Source organism: Tigriopus californicus, chromosome 4 (genome assembly GCF_007210705.1).
Source record: "Tigriopus californicus strain San Diego chromosome 4, Tcal_SD_v2.1, whole genome shotgun sequence".
NCBI lineage: Eukaryota > Metazoa > Arthropoda > Copepoda > Harpacticoida > Harpacticidae > Tigriopus > Tigriopus californicus.
Genome location: NC_081443.1, coordinates 12,524,417 through 12,543,101, shown reverse-complemented (window position 1 = coordinate 12,543,101; position 18,685 = coordinate 12,524,417). Strand labels below are relative to the sequence as shown.

The 18,685-nt window shown below is 43.1% G+C and overlaps 3 protein-coding genes across 3 annotated transcripts; 1 reads left to right on the top strand and 2 right to left on the bottom strand.

Annotated features, from left to right (window-relative positions):
- Positions 1–5,930: 5,930 nt before the first annotated feature.
- On the top strand, positions 5,931–8,329 carry LOC131878743 (liprin-beta-1-like). The gene has a single exon (XM_059224852.1). It carries the CDS (start codon positions 6,119–6,121, stop codon positions 8,054–8,056), a length of 1,938 nt encoding a protein of 645 aa, XP_059080835.1. The 5' UTR covers positions 5,931–6,118; the 3' UTR covers positions 8,057–8,329.
- A 63-nt stretch (positions 8,330–8,392) lies between these two features.
- Positions 8,393–11,640, bottom strand: LOC131878745 (zinc finger protein 888-like). Its single transcript, XM_059224853.1, has 3 exons — positions 10,702–11,640; positions 10,459–10,635; positions 8,393–8,973 (listed from the first exon to the last, which is right to left on the bottom strand). The coding sequence occupies exons 1-3, from the start codon at positions 11,561–11,563 to the stop codon at positions 8,405–8,407; spliced, it is 1,608 nt and encodes a 535-aa protein (XP_059080836.1). The 5' UTR covers positions 11,564–11,640; the 3' UTR covers positions 8,393–8,404.
- Positions 11,572–14,581, bottom strand: LOC131878742 (uncharacterized). Its single transcript, XM_059224851.1, has one exon. The coding sequence runs from the start codon at positions 14,234–14,236 to the stop codon at positions 11,699–11,701; it is 2,538 nt and encodes an 845-aa protein (XP_059080834.1). The 5' UTR covers positions 14,237–14,581; the 3' UTR covers positions 11,572–11,698.
- Positions 14,582–18,685: the final 4,104 nt, after the last annotated feature.

Sequence of the window (18,685 nt, the reverse complement as noted above, 5' to 3'; positions counted from 1 at the left end):
AACAAAGTTAGAAGTTTGAAGTTGTGTGGGCTAGTTTTTTTTTAAATATTATGTTGAATTAGGAAACAACTTATTGCTTGATTTTCAAACAATACAAACAATTAAGTAGTGATTCTGCAAATCAATGAAAAAAGTAAAACACCTGGACCAGATATAACAAACTCTTAGATAATTACAACAAAATCCAATCCCCCCCAGAGCATTTATTGGCCAAATGATAGTAAAACAAGATATTAAAAGGTGGTGGATATCATGTTATTGGACAGAATATTGATAGTGTTTTGCTTGAATACTAGTTCAGCAGTATTATGCCACAAAATATAAGTTAAATCAAGACAAAGACTGCCATTGGTTGCAAGTGCGGGACAAGCAAAATAAAACAAGCAAACGCTTGGCTTCAGAGTAAAGAGAGGGAAAAGGCGGGAAATTCAAATTGAAGAGAAACCATGATTTTCAAGGTCAAGGTTTTGAATGGTCAAGTCAATAACGTTGTGCAAAAATTTTACTATAACTTGACATTTTGGCAGAGGATTCAGATTCAATCACAATCATAATCATATTTGCATCATGCTCAGGCTGAGAGGGTAAAATTGTTCAGACTAGTACATAATTTCAAACCAGTTTTATGTACTGTAAACTTGATTACAGCCACACAACTCCAGGCTGTCCATGGAATGATTTTCAGAGGAAATCATTGCTTCTGTAATTATATGATCATCAGAAATGAGTCATTAAGATTAGAAAACAACAAATATTTCACCCAATATGACTCCACTAAAGACTTGGGCAAAAACAAAGTTAGTCATCCTTTGAAAATGATGAATTTTCAAAGCTGCAAAGCCCCCGTATGTAAATAAAGGTAACCAGAAGATCCAATAGTGATGATTTGCAGAACAGTTTATTTTTTTCATACATAAGCAAGCAAATAACCATTTGTATAGAAAGATGTAGCATTCAAACAAGTTATTTTGTTTATCATTATAGCATTGGAATGCCTTGACATTTAAACAAATATTTAAAGAATTGTTTTATTATTACAGAAAGATGGAGGATAACGTTTGTTCCTTTAGCCTTCATTATAGAGACATGTAAAGTACCGGATCGGATTTCAGCTGTGTGAGCGAGTCAGGCTGCGCCACAATCGCGATAAGAACTACAATGATTTTAGCAGATCCGGTGCTTCCAAATTTTCATTGACAAAATTGTTCGCCGTATTAGGACATCGTTTCACAGTTATTTTGAACCATTAAAGTCCAACATTCATTTGCTAAAGATGGCACTACATGGCAAACGACAAAAATATACAGAAAGTACGAAAAAATATTTGGTGCCAACTATTTTGTCATGAGTAAGAAGTGTGGCGACACTTCCTTCATGGTAGAACCAGAGGGCGCACTAGTATGAAATCCCAAACCTTTACACTTCTCTATTGACAGCTTTTTAAAAGAAGGAAGCAAGGACGTTTACCTCAAGGTAATACGTAAAATAAATTTCCGTCCCATGTCAGGGTCGGACACGCCTGACGGGCATCCTGGCTAGAACCACAAAGGTTTGTTTGCCAAGATCCTTCTTTATTTTTTTTAATGCTTATGTTTCATCTTGTTGTTCTCGCTTCTCACACTTGCCCCCCCCCCAGTATGGCGTCATCTTCAGGAAGTTTGCTTTCTGTCTCAAATGCCCGTAGCTGTTGGTGAGATCTAGGGCTGAGATGGGCTGACGTTTGGNCGGTACAGCAGCCCCCCCCAGTATGGCGTCATCTTCAGGAAGTTTGCTTTCTGTCTCAAATGCCCGTAGCTGTTGGTGAGATCTAGGGCTGAGATGGGCTGACGCTTGGCTGAGCTTGGCTTGGTTTAGCTACGTACGCATTAGCTAAGGGACAGATGTGAATCACGGCGTTTCAATGAAATAACAGGGCGAGGTGACTGACGCTTGACGTGGAGCAACTGACGTGTTGTAATTCGACAAGTTCGTTGTTACGCTAGCTCATGGATAATGAAAATAGCCGAACTTATGTCACAATATGTAAATTGGAACTGCTTGAACTTAATCATACTTGAATTCCAAGCATCAAATTAACGCAAAAAGTACTACATCTTATCACAGCATCAGACATCACTAATAAACTAATAGTAAGTCAAAGATTATTAGCCAGAAATAAGAAGGATGATAACAGGAACATTGAAAAGAACAATAGAACCATGCTTACACGCCTTGGGCGGATTTTGATAGTGACAGCAAACTTTGAAGATAATTCTACCACTCTGTCTGGACACATGTACGAGGTGCCATGGCGTTTAGTGGGGATTTTCTGCCCAAAGTGACATTAGAGGCGGTGCAGGCAGCATTGTGGTTGAGAGGTGAGAAACTTGGGGGTAAACGTTACTCTCCACGGATTACTTGGCGGTGCTACAATTGAGCAACGCAACTAATCGGTGGAGAATAACGTTTATCGAAACTTGGCTATTCAAATAGTGTGGCTAGTCTGACAATTTATTATTCGGATTGCACTTTTCTCGAGATTCCGTTCTTTAATATGGAATATTGCAATGGCACCTATAAAAACAAAAATACGAGTAATGCTTGGTTCTGACGCATTTAGTACAGCTAGTTCGGAAGTAATGGGCCAGAGATGGAATTAATTGAGTATTCCGCATTTATTCAACCTTCATCACTAGTGCCTCATCGTGACACTGAGAAACAGCCCCATGAACAAGATTAAGAACAATAAAGTGACAATCTTGCTAACTGAAAGCTAGCTGTCTGTCAAGTATTTTTAAATTCACTGATAGATTGCCAATAAGATTGATCAGCTCAAAAGCCATAATAAAACTTGATTGGTGATAAACTTTTCTTGCTTAACTTACAAACCGGCTAACTTAAACACCCTTTTCAGGCCAGTCAATCCCCTCTAATTTTTTATGATCGTTTTACATCTTCCATTTTTCTGTCCGCTGTCATACCTTCAGACCGTAGGTTTATGTTTGGACTCAAAAAGACTCTTTATGATTAACAAAGCATGTTTCCCTTGAGAATTGAAGGGAAAAAAAGAGACAGTTCGCGCCATGCTATGGAGCAAACTTAGAAACAAGATGCTCAGGCAAGCTAAACCATGCATGCATTTGATTTCTTATTTAATGTTGAATATTGCCACCTTGTTGAAGCAAACAGTGCTCTGATGTCAAACAAGATGTGAGTGCAGTCATTAAACTACACCACAAATGACATGTCTTAGTTTCATAACACCACTTCATTAGTTAAAAATTGAATGTGATCAACGTGCAAGCTGGCTGTGATATTTGTCTAAATTTCCTTATGTAACATGCCCAAAAGTGGGGTAAAGCAGTACATTTTTCTTTAAATTTCTTTACTTCACATGTCAAATAGTTGGAGCTAAGCAATAATACATCAATCTTAATTAAATTGACAACTTAAACAAACGCAAAGCAGGAAATTGAACTTGTGTGGACATCATCTTTTTCAAAACCGAAGTTTTGGATGGTCAATCAAATACCTTATTCAAATATATAGCTGCATTTTCCCATTTTAATAGCAGATTGAGAATTCAGCACATTTAAAACTATTTCCACGGTACTCTTGGCCATAAAACTTACTGTACAATATGAAGAATGAAACTTCCTGGTTTTTAATGGTCCACACAATAGGTCTCATGAGTAATCTTGGTTTCCTTGATTGAAGCTTATTACATAAAAGAAAAATGAGTCATTTGTATTTCAAAAAATTTGTTCCTGTATAAACTGGAAGTAAGCAAGATGAGTCTGAGATGAAAATTGCGTAGATGTTGGTCTCATATTTAAGGAATGTTGTGTCATCAATCCCCTGTGGCCATGGAACAAAATCATTGTGTAATCCAATCCATTCATACTTCTGGCAGCAGTCATGGTATTGTGTCCTACATACCTTGCTAATGGTATGACCATGGCCACACATAGAGTCAGGGTCAATGTTAGATTTGTCTCAAGATTCTGTTTAAAGCTTCTTCAAGTTGGCCCTAGCATGACACCCAGTATTCCGATCCAAAGAAGGACATTTTCAAATTAGGTGAAAATTGCAAAAGCCCACTCCATTCAAAATTCCTGTCTCTAATTTGTGGTAGGAAGAGCTAATTAGGTTATTGTAAGATATTTAGGATTTTTGATGATCAAATATTTATGGTTGTCTCCCTGATCAATTTCGCATCATAATCCAGTATTTTTGGACACCCCGATCTGTCAGATGAGTGCTACCATAGATTGCGTCTTTGGTTTTGCTTGCGCAAAAGTCCTTTGGGAGCATTTTAAAGCAAGAATATCATTTTACCAGATCTGAAGTATACGATAATAGATGTTAAACAATGCTCAAGAATATTTGACCTCCAATATACCATATCTATGTGAACCACCCAAAGCAAAAGATTGTGGGTACATTTCTTCTTGTTTGATTATTTGGTAACACTAAATCTGGTATCGTGATGTCACAAGTTATGGATATCAACAAGACTCTGAGTCAGCCATTATTAGTGCAAAAGCGATTGACACTGGTTCAAGAAATCATCGAAAAAGAGAACAAGTGGATTATGTTGGTGCTTTGCTTGGTAGAACAAAAATCAATGCACAAGTGTGCCCTTGATGCGCCATGCAGTTTGTTGAATAGTACTTCAATGCAGTCCCTTGCTTAGAGTCACAGTTAACTCAAAGATTGGGTGATGGCCCCAACAACCTCAATGGCCCTGTTGGTGTTGGATGTGTTGCCTAACTATGGGGTTGACTGTCGTCCACGTTCTGATTTTGTTGAGGGTCAATTCCATTGCTTTCAATATGCCAATTTGACAGATCAATGTCTTTGCATCACGGAATGTTCTTCAAGACATAAAGATTTCCATCCTCATGTGTGTCATTCACTCCATGAACAAGTGTGTGAGATGGAAACCTTCCTGTTAGTAATAGTAAAACTGTCAATGTTGGTGAAGTATCTCAAAAATGAAGGGAAATGTTCTTTTTGGCGGTTCTATGCTCTTCTGGACAATCAATGTCCTAGCATTATGGTATGTTTAACATCAACTGATGTTATCCATCCTCTCGTGTCTCATTCACTCCATGAATGAGTTTGGCATCAAGTGAGTTTCTTGAAAAAGCTGCCATACTTTGTAGATAAAAAACGTCATTTCAATAGGAGTTCAACTAGTTTGATGACGCTGAAATGTCTTGAAAACGAGGGGAAAAGTCCGTTCTGATGGTTGCAAGCTTCAGAATCTGCCCACCCAAAACCAAATCATAACAAACAGCTGACTTTGAGGTCACTTCTGGTCGCCAGGTGGCAGGATTACCTCGACTACCTATCATGGGTTTGATATGTCCCAAAACATTTTATGAACAAAAACACCCTCAGCACAAAAACGGTAGGCTCAAGAAGAGACTTGTGACATTTGCATCAATTGAAAACTTGTCCTTATGTTGAACATTGGAAGAAAACATGTTAATGCCTGTTAGCCTGCTAAACACAATTGGGTGTTGAGATTTTGTAATAAATAGAAATACAGCAACTTGGCTAAAAGGACCACATTTTTGTCCATTGAAACCACTCTTTTGGGATTACTCCAACTTCTTTTGCATATTTGCACCTTTTTTTACACATTTCCACAATTTGTTCTCACTCTTCGGGTTTTCTCAACTTCTTTGCGCATTTTTCTCAACCTTAAAAATGATTTCGGCTGAAATGGCGACTTTTTCTCGAGGTCTATAAATTAGACTTGAGGCCCGGCTACCATACACAAATTATCAGGTGACACTAAGACGGAAGATGTGCAACGGTCATCGTTCTTTTCCAGGCCGGGCTCTCCTCTATCTCCCTATATTCCATGTCTTTAGCTGCCACAAACTGGGGCTGAGCCAAGGAGGGCTGGTCGCAGGGCTGACGTTTACTTGGAAGGCCAAGCGGGGATGGAGCCAGGCTGGCCAGACAGCGGAGGCTGTTGAGTGAGGCTGGTGCCCAGGTGAATTGAAGCCAGGCCCCTCGGTTAGTCAGCCTGTCCATCCCTCCAGCCCTCTATCCATCGGCATCGATGCGGGTGCCCTGAGCTTGAGCCACAGACTCACTCCCATCGGCCACGCCCAAGGTCAGCATGAGCGGATGCGTCTCCAGTGAGGGCACGCCTTCGCCCACCGCTTCCGAAGCGTCGAAATTGTTGGAGGCGGCTTTAGAACAAATGGACGGCATCATTCAAGGCGCTAAGTTTGAATTCCCACAGTATCATCAGGGGCTGACCGGCCACGCCCATCGAGCGCATCCCACGACCGGCAGTGGGGGTGGTCCACCGGCTCTGCATCAGTTAAAACGGGCTATCCTGAACGATCCGGAGCAGGGGCGGGGCTGGTTACGGGGCGAACCCGCCGAATTTCTCCGTCAATGGCTGAATGAGGGCGGGGCAGAGGGAGGATGCCACGGCTTGGTTTGGCCGAGGAATGATAACGAGGATGCGGGTCGAACTTCAGAGTGGACCCGCTGGGCCGAACGGCTCCGGGCGGCGGAAGCCGAGGTCGAATCCCAAAAGTGCCAGCTTCAAAGCTTAACTGACCAATTGGCCCGTGAAAAATCACGGGCTCAGGCCGCCGAACGGCAATGTGAGGGTCAAACGGAATTGTTGCGACGCACCGAACGGACCTTGGAACGCGAACGTCATCAACGGGCGGACGGGACGAACGCTGCGGCTAGCCCGTTATCCGAATTGACGCATCTCAAAGGGCGTTGCGCCGTCCTAGAAAAGGAAAACCAGGAATTGCGGGCCATATGTGAAGGCCATCGCACGCCCAAATATTTGCCCATCTCACCCGCTATAGTCCGTCCTCGACGTTTGGTGGGTCTGGGCAGTCCCGACGGTCCTCGCCGACCTTCGTGGGAAGATAGCTCGCCCGAAGATCCTTCGCCGCAGATCGGTCGGAAAGAGGTGGCCTTTCACGCGCCCGCCCCGGTCCTGCCTTCGCCGGATCCGGATCTGGACACCAGTGGCTCGCACCGGCCGGCTCGGGGGTTCAAGAAGATCTTCGGCAAAATTAAGCGCTCCAACTCGGGCGGCCATTTGGAAGACCACCCGCGCCCGGCCACGCCCGAGTTTCGCCGCGGAGGCTTCCGAGCCACCACGGGTGGACGTCTGGGCGGTGGAGTGGACAAAAATCAGGACATTAAAAGACCGCTGAGTGATTGGAACACGGATATGATCACCACTTGGCTGGAATGTCTGGGCTTAGGGGCGTATTGCTCCGAAATTCAAAAGACCATTGGCACTGGCCAGCAATTGGCTCAGATGTCCTTCAATGATCTGGAGTCCAAATTGAACGTCAAGCACTTCCTGCATCGCAAGAAGCTCTATTTGGCCTTGGCGGCGCGTCAAGACCCCCACAAACCCGATCCTCCCGGTCATCTGGATTACCAATGGGTGCTCCGTTGGCTGGACGACATTGGATTGCCCCAACACAAAGACGCCTTCCTGGAGGCCCGCATTGACGGTCGAGTCCTAAATATGCTCACCGTGGATGACTTGTTCCAATTGAAAGTGACCAACCAACTACACCATCTTTCCATTCGTCGGGCCATTCAAATCCTGCGTGAACAGAATTTCGAGCCTAATTGCCTTAAGCGACGGGCCATCCCGGGCGAAACCGTTGATGCGGCTAGTGTAGCCCGTTGGACCAATCATCGCGTCATGGAATGGCTCAAGCAGGTGGATCTGTCCGAGTATGCACCCAATCTCCGGGGCTCAGGCGTTCATGGAGCCCTGTTGGTGTTCGAGGATCGCTTCAACGATGAATTGATCGCCACCATCTTGGCCATTCCGAGCAGCAAGACCCTTTTGCGAAGGCATCTCAGCATTCATTTCAAGGAGCTCGTGGGTCGCGATGTGATGCAGGGCAAGCGGACTGTCGAAACCGAGCCCAACTTTGCGCCCCTCACGCCCACTGCCAAAGCCAAGGTCCGACAAGGTGGCCAATTCACATTGAAGCGGAAGAAATCCAAGGCCCAATTCGAGCAAGAAGACCTTCTTTGTCCCCTAGACAAGAAGTGAGCATTTGTAGTCTTGAGTATCAACATATCCATCCAACCAACCATTTTTCCCCGTTCAGGGAACCTAGCTAAGAGTATATAAGAATTTCGCCGTGTCAAATCGATCCAACGTGCCCTTCCTCTTCCTCATGCATGCCACAACCTTGCAGCATTTACTAAGTAATCTCTTGATGCGTTTTAGCAGCTATCTATCCATCTATTTTTGTTACTTACTATCCTTGTGATGTGGTATTCAAGTTTATCTTGTTACAACAAAAGTGCCTTCTCATGCAAACCGAGACTATCATTCTGCTATGCAAACCGTGTTGAACGTTATTGAATAGACAACTGCGTCTTAAATAACCCCCATTTATTGGCCGATGAAATCGTCCAAGATCTCCATAGGCAAAGGCGTCAAGCATCGCAAGAGATAATCGGGTTGGGGTGTCAAGTTTCGGAGCAAAACCTCCGCCGCTTCCGATACTGAGAAATCGCTCAAGGCCCCCGGTTTGACCGGCATCACGCCATGACTGAATCTCAGATGACTCTCCATCTCGGCAGGTAAGAAATTGTGCTCGCAAATCTTGCACTTCAAGTGGCCCTTCATCTCCTTGGCAATGTCTACCCTTGGCCCAGGAGCCTTTCCAGACCCTTGAGAGAGGGTATTCCACGGCAAGAGCCCGTGATCGTTTTGCATGTGGTCTTCCAGGGATTTCTGACTAGCGCGATAGAGGCCGCAGACTTTGCACTTGAGACTCTCCGAATGTTTTCCATGTACGTTTTTAAGATGCTCCTCCAGATTGTCTTTACGGAGGAAGAACTTCTGACAGATCTGACAATGAAGTCGAGAATCCCGAAGATGAATCCGCATGATGTGCTTGTTCACTTGGGATGTGTTGTAGAACGATTTATCACAATACTGACATTTTGGTTTTTCTCCTGGAAATAAGAAGGATTGGGGTGAAGGTGTATGTTCCTATTCCTGTAAGCAAAGGTGTTCAAAACATCGTTATAAGTAAAGACGGCCAAAATATGCATTTCAAAACTCTATTTTTTGCCATTGAATATGCATAAAACCTGCCGAAAACGTGCGCTTGAACAAGCTCTTTAACCAAATATAAGCACTTAAGTATGCATTTAAAATCCAAAATATGATCAAGAGGCAGGCTGTATCAAAAACTATTTCACCAACATTCTTTTGACCTTGGCAAAAATCTGATCAATGAGAGGGTACTTGTAGCGGACCATCTTTGCCAACCTACTTTGGGAGGAAGCCACTGACATTTTTCAAGATATTTCACGTTCACATTGAAATTTTTGGTCAAAACTACATTATTGTGCTTAGACCAAAATACCTTCTAGGTTGGCGTCTCGCACCTTTGTCCGGCTCCCAATCAAATTCCATCACTGATGGAGGCTTATAAAGGATTTGCTCACTCTGGCCCACCAACCTTACTGCAAAAACAAAGACTTCCATCTTCACCTCTACTCAGCTCTTTTTTTGCAGTGCTCTTCACTTTTATCATGTGCACTGAACTAATTCAAGTCAATTTGGTTGTGATATCACGTTCTAGTCAACTATCTTGTCACTCTGCCCATTTTAAGCACTCATTATTTTGCCTATTTCCTCATGATTATGAACTCTAATTGGAATGCATCATCCCATTGGAGTCGTAATAAATGATTATTACACTTCATCTAAATTTCCTTACAAAATTAAGCAAGAAGAATAACTGCTGGGATTCCGATCCCAGTAGAGGTAAGGAAGTCCGCACAAAAATACAAAAAATGCAATATTTGCTAATCAACCTCTTTTATGACATAAAATGGATAATGCATATTGTTGCTATCTCTAGTCGAGACGGCCAAGATATAGTCCATTCTATGCCATAAATGCAATATTTATCTAATTCAGACAACTCTCATTGCTCTATCCGCGTTCACATGTTGTTTCCGTTGTTTTTTTATCCTGGTTTGTCTTGCTCAAAATGGTGAATATCAGGGTAGCCGCACTTCTTGAATTTCCTTCACATGACATGCCCTTCTTTGATCAGGTAATGAAAAAGGGCAAATGAAAATAATTGGAAGCATACTGATTTGGTCAATTCTCATCTTCCTCCCGTTACCATTATCTCTCCCTTTGCAAGGCCAAGGATCCGTGTGTTCTAGATATCTCTGGCAAGGCCCATGTGATCATGTAAGTTGGCGGTAAGGAAGGTGTTTTTCAAATTTACTTTTACCCTCATTGTCACCACTTGGTTGTTCTTTCCCCGAAAGCTTGCATTCTTTTTTTACAACACACATTTTTGTGTGGCATCAACAATAGACAGAATAACGTAATTTCATCGATGAAATTCTCGATTCAAAGCGTTTTTCTTTTGATAAGGCATGCCCTCTTTTGTGTCTTGTCAAACGAAAAATTACCTTCTCCGTGAACGTTGATCTCGTGAAACTTGAGCGAATAGGCAGTGGTATAGCGCTTGTCGCATTTCTGGCAAGGAAACGGTTTGGCTCCGGTGTGACTAAGATGATGATCCCTCAAGTGTTGGACTTTGACAAAAGCCTTGGAACAAATATTACATACATGGCTCCTTGTGGGATCTGTAAGTTGAAATCGAACATGATTTTTCCAATGAAAGAAGAAGCATTTGGCTCCTCAATTCTGACCTTTCGTGTGAGTATGAAGGTGTTGATGAAACGTGGTTTTGGTGGCGAACATCTGCAAGCAAGAAATGCATTGGTATTGGATCTCGTTTTTGGAGGCATGCTCCACATTGCAATGCTTAATCCTCTCGTCGTCGCTCTCGAAGATCTCATCGCACTTGTCACAAGGAAATTGGAACATTTCCCGTTCCTGAGGCACAATCGCTGTGGGACATGAGATCTTGCGTAAAACCACGCGATTCTTATGGTTCTCTTGAACGTGATCGTAGAATTCGTCCAAGTCTTGAATGGAATATCCACCCTCTTTGTTGGAACATATCTGGCATTTCTTGACCTTCAACACAGACTTGGTAGGACTTTGTTTCACCAGATGAATCACCTCATCCTCACCCACTCTCACAGCAGCCACTTTCTTCCCATCAGAAGATCCGGCATTGTCTTCGAAACTCCGAACGAGGCTCTTGAGCAACTCCAACGCTTCCAACTCACTTTGAACTATGAGAGGATAGATCTTGGAATTGGATTGTGCGGCTGCGTGTTGGTCTATTATTGACTTGGGCTTTTTAGGAACCGGAACTATTTGTAAGGGCTCTCTGCATCGCTTGGGAGGTGGGGTGGTCTTGATGAAGGAGATCATGTATTTATTCTCCTTGCCACTAAATTTGACCCGACCATTGAACTCGTGTTCATGAGAAGTGGTCTTGGAACAAAATCCGCACTTGAAGGGCTCATCTGCCCGGCTCAAGGCTGGCTTTTCTAGTTCTAGGTAAGCACTGGTTTCGAGCAGAACAAGTCTGGCCTCGGAAAACGCAATTATTTGACGGGAATCTCGGGAATCGCTCACTGACCTTCGCGGATTGATCATCTTGTGTGTTCTGAAATAAGAAGAGTTCACAGAAATTGGTTGCAACGGAATATATTCTAGGGAGAGTATTAGTTCATCAGGACAAGCTTGACTATGGAATCATTCGATTATTATTGTGTTCGATAAACGGATCGATCAGTCGTTGTTGACGTGCGAGGCCAATTTAGCAAATTTGTTAGTAAAATCCACCGAGTTCTCGGTCATCATGAGCAGGATCTGTCGGTCGACCTCCGAGCCCACGGATTGGATGCTATCCTCATTGATAGTGGCGGGATGGGTATTCTGCGACCCGTTCTTGATAGGAGACTCCAGTAATGACGAGAGCGACAGCTCTGGGAGCCAAGAGTCGTGCACGGCCCTCGAAGGAGAGCTAGGGGGCGTTGGGCGGTGTCTAGGTGGGGTTTGTAGTACGGAACTGTTGGAGTTCTCCAAGACCGAGTCTAGGAAATGGTCCGATTTGGTGGGTGTATGGTGGAGATGCGGAGTAGGGACATTGTTTCCGCTTCCACTGCCAGAGGCCAAGTCTGACAATGAGCCTTCAAATAAGGAGGAGATACTTCCAGTGGGCGAACCGGGTCTCGATGAGTCCGGAATCGATATCGTAGGAATTTCCGGCGACATGGGTGCCTTAGGAAGATTAGGTACTGGGCTGAGGCTGACTGGGTTGACGAGTGAAGTAGCGATTAGTGAGGGTAGTCCCGGGGGAGCCTCCAACACGTCTTTGGTGGGGTCAGACACGATCCGGACCTTCATCACGCCGTCCTTGGAAATGAGATTATTCTTTGGCTGTAGGGGACGATTGGCCAAAAGTTGGCGAGACACCACATTGGTCTTTCGCGTCGTGGTTCGACCTTTGCGATTGCTGTACTTGGGTAGAAGCATGCTGAGTTGTTGCTTGAAGGCCTGAGCAGAGGATTGGTTGGAATTGATTTTGGCGGGTGGAGCACTCGGCCGTCGGAATTCTTCATGGCCCAAACGAGCGCTCTCGTTATTGACATGAAGCTCGGAAGCTTTAGGCGTGCGAGGAGAATTGGCCGGACTTTGGGCCGAAGGACTCTTCCAAGGGCCCAAGCTCGCCCCCGATTTGGCACCAGGACTACTCAGCACCTTGTTTTGTTTCCGAGCCAATTCTGTTTGAGCCATTCGCGCCAGGATCGCGGTGGTGGGCACTTGAGTGAATCTAGGCTTGAGCTGATGGTGCTCCAAGTCATCGATGGCCGCGGTCAACTCCTTGAAGTGATAGCAGAGCTCCATATTCTTATTGCCAGACAGCCCCAACATGAGGAACAATTCGCCAAAGGTAACCGTCGCTCCTTGAGCCTTGTTCCACTGAGTGATGACCAACTGGTCGTCGTTTGTGCTTTGAGATTCTTCAGTCTTGACTTCGGCATTCATCTTGGCCGTGATCACGGGCGGAGGGTCGGCTTCCTCCTCAACCAGGGCCGGTGCACTCAAGGTCATATTTTGGACGTCCTCGGGCTCGGGCTTCCGTTCAGGATCAACCTGAATCGAGCTGCTTGGGCTCGGACGAATCTTCTCCTGAATGTTAGATAAGCTTAATGAGGTATGGGTCAAAGGCTCGACTGAGGTGAGTGCGGGCCGATTAAGTACCGTCCCGGGTTTGGTCTGGATCCAAAGCTCCCAGTCCTGGCCGTCAGTCTTGAGCCTTTGAGGGGTCTTGGCGGACCACTTCTTATCCAGAAAGTCGATCAAACTCGCCACCCGTTGCGACAAGCCCACCGTGATTTGTATGTGCGGATTTTGGAAGCAGTTCGAGTGCACTTGATAGAAGTCATTCTCATTCAACGGCTTCAAATCGACCGTGACATGGTCGGGCATGGAAGGGATCACGGTTTTTTGGCTGTGGCCATTGGCATGGGCACCACTGGTTTTGGTGCCTTCTAGCTTGGTGACAAGTCGCTTTAAGGCTCGACAAATGGGCGTCTTGACCCGATATGTCTTGCCTTTGACCCGAATTGTAGTCAAGCCCGTGAAGACCAGCTCCTGGAGTTTGGCACCATTCTTCTCGTCGAGCTTGCCACCCAGCCGCTTCCGAAGTTCGCCGTAATTGATCAAACCGTATAATTCCCGAACGGACTTTTTCAACTGATCCGGGAACACGATGTGAGCCGAGATTTTGTGCCAGGTCCGATAGTAAAAGGTCCGGATTTGCTCGCGGGTCTTGAGCATGGTCTTCTTCTTACTTTTGCTCTGAAAGTGGCCTTCGATCGAATCAAAGTTCTTGCCATACTCATTCAAGCCTTCAAAGAACATATTCTTATCTTGGGTTGACCATTGTTCCCAAGTTCGCCGCGGCTTCTCACTCTCGGCCATGGAAACCGCCGGACACGCCCGAACCGCGGCGGCCGGCACCATTGGGGGCTCGTCCGCCAAGGACGGCCCGCCCACCGTTTCCGATTCCGACCCTTGACGTTCCTCTTTCTTCCGTAACACTCGCGCACTGATCCTGAGGGCCGTGGTGCGGGGTTCCCCGTTCAATAAGGACGTGGGCGCGTCGGGCGAGCCCAACATCATCTCGCCGGGCTCGTCGTCCTCGGTCAACGAGGCAACGCTCTCCAGTTTCACGCTCTTGACGGGCGTCGGGCCATCCACGGGCGAGCCTCCGTCCGTCGGCCAAGCCGCCGAGGCCGCCGTGCGTTTCCGTTGACTCATGTCGGCCTGGTCTCAATGAACATGGGCGGGCGAAGGCTCGACATACCCACCCACCAGGCGGCCATCGCCATGGTGGGCCTTCATTGATTGGCTTCCGATCTGGATTGGTCGACACTGATAGGACCAGGTGGGGCACGATCACGGAGGCCGTTCCTAACGGCTGCTATTGTCCCAGTCGATCAGAGGTCGGAGATTTGCGTTGCATTTGTTGTGATGGTGGAATGGAGGGAGACCAGGGAGACTAAGGAGACCAGGGGGGGAGACCCAGGGGCAAATCAGAGATCTCACGTATCTTTACCGAGACACCATGCCGAGGTTGAGTGAGATATTCGAGACCCCCGAAAAAACTTTGGGGTGGTTTGGTAGATTTTATGGCCCGAGGCTACGTTAAGCTCGCTGTCCACTTAATGTTCTCAGGCACTCTCATACGAAAAACAACCAACTAGATTGTACGCCTGAAGCATGTTTTGAGGTCAGCCGACGCTGGGGGCCAGGGACAACGAGATTTCCTGAAATCCCACTTGAGGCCAGTTGAATGATTCCCATGGAACAGTCATTATTCTCGTTTTCTTTTCATTTCTTTTGAATCTTACAAAGAGCAGTTCCAGCTAGATTCAAAACCCTGTATTACCTACGCATCCGATACTGATTTTACAAGGAAGCAAAGAAAAGAATGTATGTGGTAACTGCAATTGCAACTCTTCTTATGTAATTCATCATGCTATTTTGCAAGCCGATGTAATGATTCAAGGCCTCAGTAAATAATGTCATATTTTGACGCACCACTGCCTGCTTGGGATGAGAGAGTGAAAACGTTTATTTCACTCGCATCATCTATTACATTCAATCATTGCTTAGTTACATGGGATTCAATTGTCCAATTTTCATGGTTCTAACCCCAAAATATCCCAGGTATATCTTAATTTAATTTCAAAAAGAATCAATATCAATTTTCATTTTCACAAAGGAAAAAGATCAAAGGATGTTTTGCATCATTTCAAATAAACGCAAAAGGTTATATAATCTTATTCAAAACCCTTGGAAAATGCGCGTTTTTGGAATACCTATTCAACAACCATTAAAAGAACATTAAGTTAGCAATCAACAAAAACTCAATGAAGCAGTTTTTAATCAGTTTTGATAAAGTCTTAAAGGGAAAAATAAAATATATAAAATTGACTGATGTATGTTTTGTCTTCATATTCAAGAGAATGCGTAACTAAGTTAACTCAAGATGCTTGCAAAACATTTTTTTCAAAGATTGCACTTTTAATGTATTTTACAAGTCATTGTATAGCATCTTGAGCATTTTTTGAGACTATGCAAAAAAGGAAATCAATCTTCCTATTTTGTGATATTGAAAATGGATATCAATTCTTAGCGATGTTAAATTGAGATAGAACGAGCCATTTTGAGGCTAATAACATTGAAATTTGGACCACTAAATCCCAAGTAACTAAGTAGCGTTTTAAAAGAAGATATCATGATTCAAAAGCAAGTGCCAACTATGCGTTCTCCCAATTTTCATTACAAAGGTTTTTGAAAATTTTGATTCTTATAATGTTTTAGGCATGTAAGTTTTTTTCTGTGGGGTACCAGATGTGGTGATTTATCATTAGACTGGTGATTTTACAAGTAATTTTGGGACAAAATTTTGCGCCTGGTGATTGGCGATTTACGGTAAAAAGAACCTTGAAATCTGTTGATTTTGAAAAATCCGAAAAATCCAACTTTGGTTGGCTATGGTTGGCTAAAATAGGAAGCATTTTTGAAAAAAGTACACACAGGTATGAAATAGATTGCAAACATTTTACCAACCACCTGCATATGTTTTCTATCCATCTGAAATAGCTCTTTTATCTTTAGAGCTTTTTGAGATACTCTATTTCAAATTTTAGTTTTGTTTGGGTAATGAACTTCCTCCTTTAAAAATCAGGCACATCTTGACGTGTTCTCATTATTTTTGGGGTAAATGGTCATGAGGTGAATGGTTAGTTTTGGAAAAATTGACTTACCATTGCTTTTTTGAAACTTAAAAACTTACTTTTTATTAACAAAATTGTTTTGCAATACATTTCTACGCTCTGACATTATTGTGTCTTAGTTAATGAACTGATATTTATCTTTTTCACAAGATATTAAGATGTGCAAAATACGGATCATCCTAGGGGGTATCATGGACAAGGCAAAATCTGCTCGCAAGGGATAGCAGGTTCAAATCCCAATGCTGGAAGATATCATGATATAATTTTCCTTTTCATCTACGTGTTGCTTGATAAGGAAGCCAAAAGCAGCCCTTACAACCTCCAGAACGTGTTGGTGCCTATGTTTTGGAAAGTTTATTTGCAAATGTTTTTGCAAATCTCGCCAATTGTTTTGCAAATTTGTTGTCAATGAAGACCATATATATCTGTCAATTTTTGCCGGCCCTATAAATAACAACAAAGCTCATGTCTTGTTTACATTTTGATATTTGGTTATTTTTCGTTGAAGCCTCAAAAATTTGGTGATAAAACTGGTAATTTTTGATATACGTTATTCTCCACCGATTAGTTGGTGGTGCTCATTTTTAAATTTGTGACAAACTGTTAGAAAGGTTTGGAGAGAGACCTTAAAGGCTATTAATATTGTTTTAGGTTAGGTTGGGTCAGGTTAGGAAAGGTTAGGTTAGGTTTGATGAGGTTAGGTTAAGTTCAAAAAAGTAGCACCGCCAACTAATCGGTGGAGAATAACGTTTACAGTAATTTTTGGCAAAAGTTGGGTGATAATAAATCCATTTCATCTGGCAGCACTGGCTAAAATGCAATAAAGCAATAAACCAATCTCCTATACTTTTCTGAGTTTTGAAAAAGCCAAAACGTGCTTAGGTATTTCCCATCCAAACTTTAAAGGGTATTTTTACCGCTATGTGTGAGCGACATGATTGCACCTTTTTGTAATTGAGGCAATCCCAACATTTCTGGAGGCTAGCCTGAACAGAGGTTTGTTCCCTTGTTCCTTCTGTTTCAGTGAAGTTTTTCCATCACGTGGATGAAGATTGCAACTTGAGCCTCATTATGACTATTTAAACCTTTTGCTTTCAAAAAGCAGTGAGACAGTTTGCTCAAACCTGTTTTCTGAAGTGTGCCAGAGAGGAGCCATTGCTTGGCAAAGGATTGTATTTGGGGTTTCTATTAAGAATTTGGACATAATGTCAAAGGTTTAGACTTGTACCATAGTTGCCAGGAATATCTCAATTTCAAAAGGAACTTTTTAACCCTAGTAACTGGTGAGACAAAAACATGCAATCACAGAGTTCTCAATCAATCTGTATATGTAGTTTTCTATGGGTACCCTCCATAGCATGTTTTTTTGGTTTGGTTTTTTCAACTGTATAGCATGTGATCCATTATATATATTTTTTTCAGGTCTACCACCTCTTTTGAATGAGACACATTAGAATTCCTTCCCTAACAAAGCAAAAATGAATACAAAATTTTGTCAATTGAAGTTAGCTTTGTGTGTAGCATATAAAATGGAATACTTTCCTTTGAATTAGACACTGCCCATAAAAGTTATGAATTATAATCATAAATATTCATGACAAAGTCTGAATAGTTGCTACTCCCTGCAAAACGAGTTTTTTTAATCTGAATTTAACTCTATTAAGTCTTATTATTTCAACTTCTTTACTTCCCTGGAAGTCATGATTGAGATTATCTCTGGTCACACAACTTGTTTGAATTTGCTTATGTTGGGCACCATTGAACAAAGAGCTCATCTGGGATTGGTGATAATAAAAAGGTTTAAATATTGTTTAAGACTTGACAATATATGATCTAATAGATACTTTTGTCAAAGAGAGCACGGTTGAAGGTTATAGAGATTTGGTGGCCATTTTAGAAGAAACGAGGATTGTAAGAACTACACCAACTTTTTATCTTATGGATTGAAAATACATCGGATTACACATGTGATGCCTCTCTTATCACTAATGCTATAATTCAGTCCCAGGTTAGGGCAAAGCTTGTTAAAAGTGGGTTACTGAATTTTACAATCTGGTGCCAAAAGCTCATGATTATCATTCATTGAAATGAAGGCCCAGTTGTTATTTGTTGTCTCCAGGGAGACCATACCTGACTTGATGAGAGTTCTCTTAAGATGTTTTATTTTATATTTCAAAGACAATCATCAACTGCTGTGTCCTTGGTCCTATTTAAGCCTGTGCTTGAATCATTTGTAATTTGATTGAACCCAAAAGTATGGTGGATTGTAAAAAAAGTGCTCGTTACTCTTCTCTTAGTTTGGTCACACTCAATTTTGCATTGGATGTCATGCGGTTAAGGCCAGTGTCACCAAGAATTATTTCACATAACGCAAAAAATTGGAGCATGCTTCAACTCTTTTATGTGGCAATGGGTATGTCATGTGACAGTCTTTTGTGACCGCATTATGTGTCGAAACAAAGGG

Bases quoted from the DNA above. Each gene is read 5' to 3' on its own strand.
- LOC131878742 (XM_059224851.1), bottom strand. From the start codon at position 14,236: ATGAGTCAACGGAAACGCACGGCGGCCTCGGCGGCTTGGCCGACGGAC.
- LOC131878745 (XM_059224853.1), bottom strand. From the start codon at position 11,563: ATGATCAATCCGCGAAGGTCAGTGAGCGATTCCCGAGATTCCCGTCAA. The intron at 10,636-10,701 runs GTCAGAATTGAG...TTCAACTTACAG, and splicing joins CCTTCATACTCACACGAAAG to ATCCCACAAGGAGCCATGTA. The intron at 8,974-10,458 runs GTAATTTTTCGT...TCTTATTTCCAG, and splicing joins GATCAACGTTCACGGAGAAG to GAGAAAAACCAAAATGTCAG.
- LOC131878743 (XM_059224852.1), top strand. From the start codon at position 6,119: ATGAGCGGATGCGTCTCCAGTGAGGGCACGCCTTCGCCCACCGCTTCC.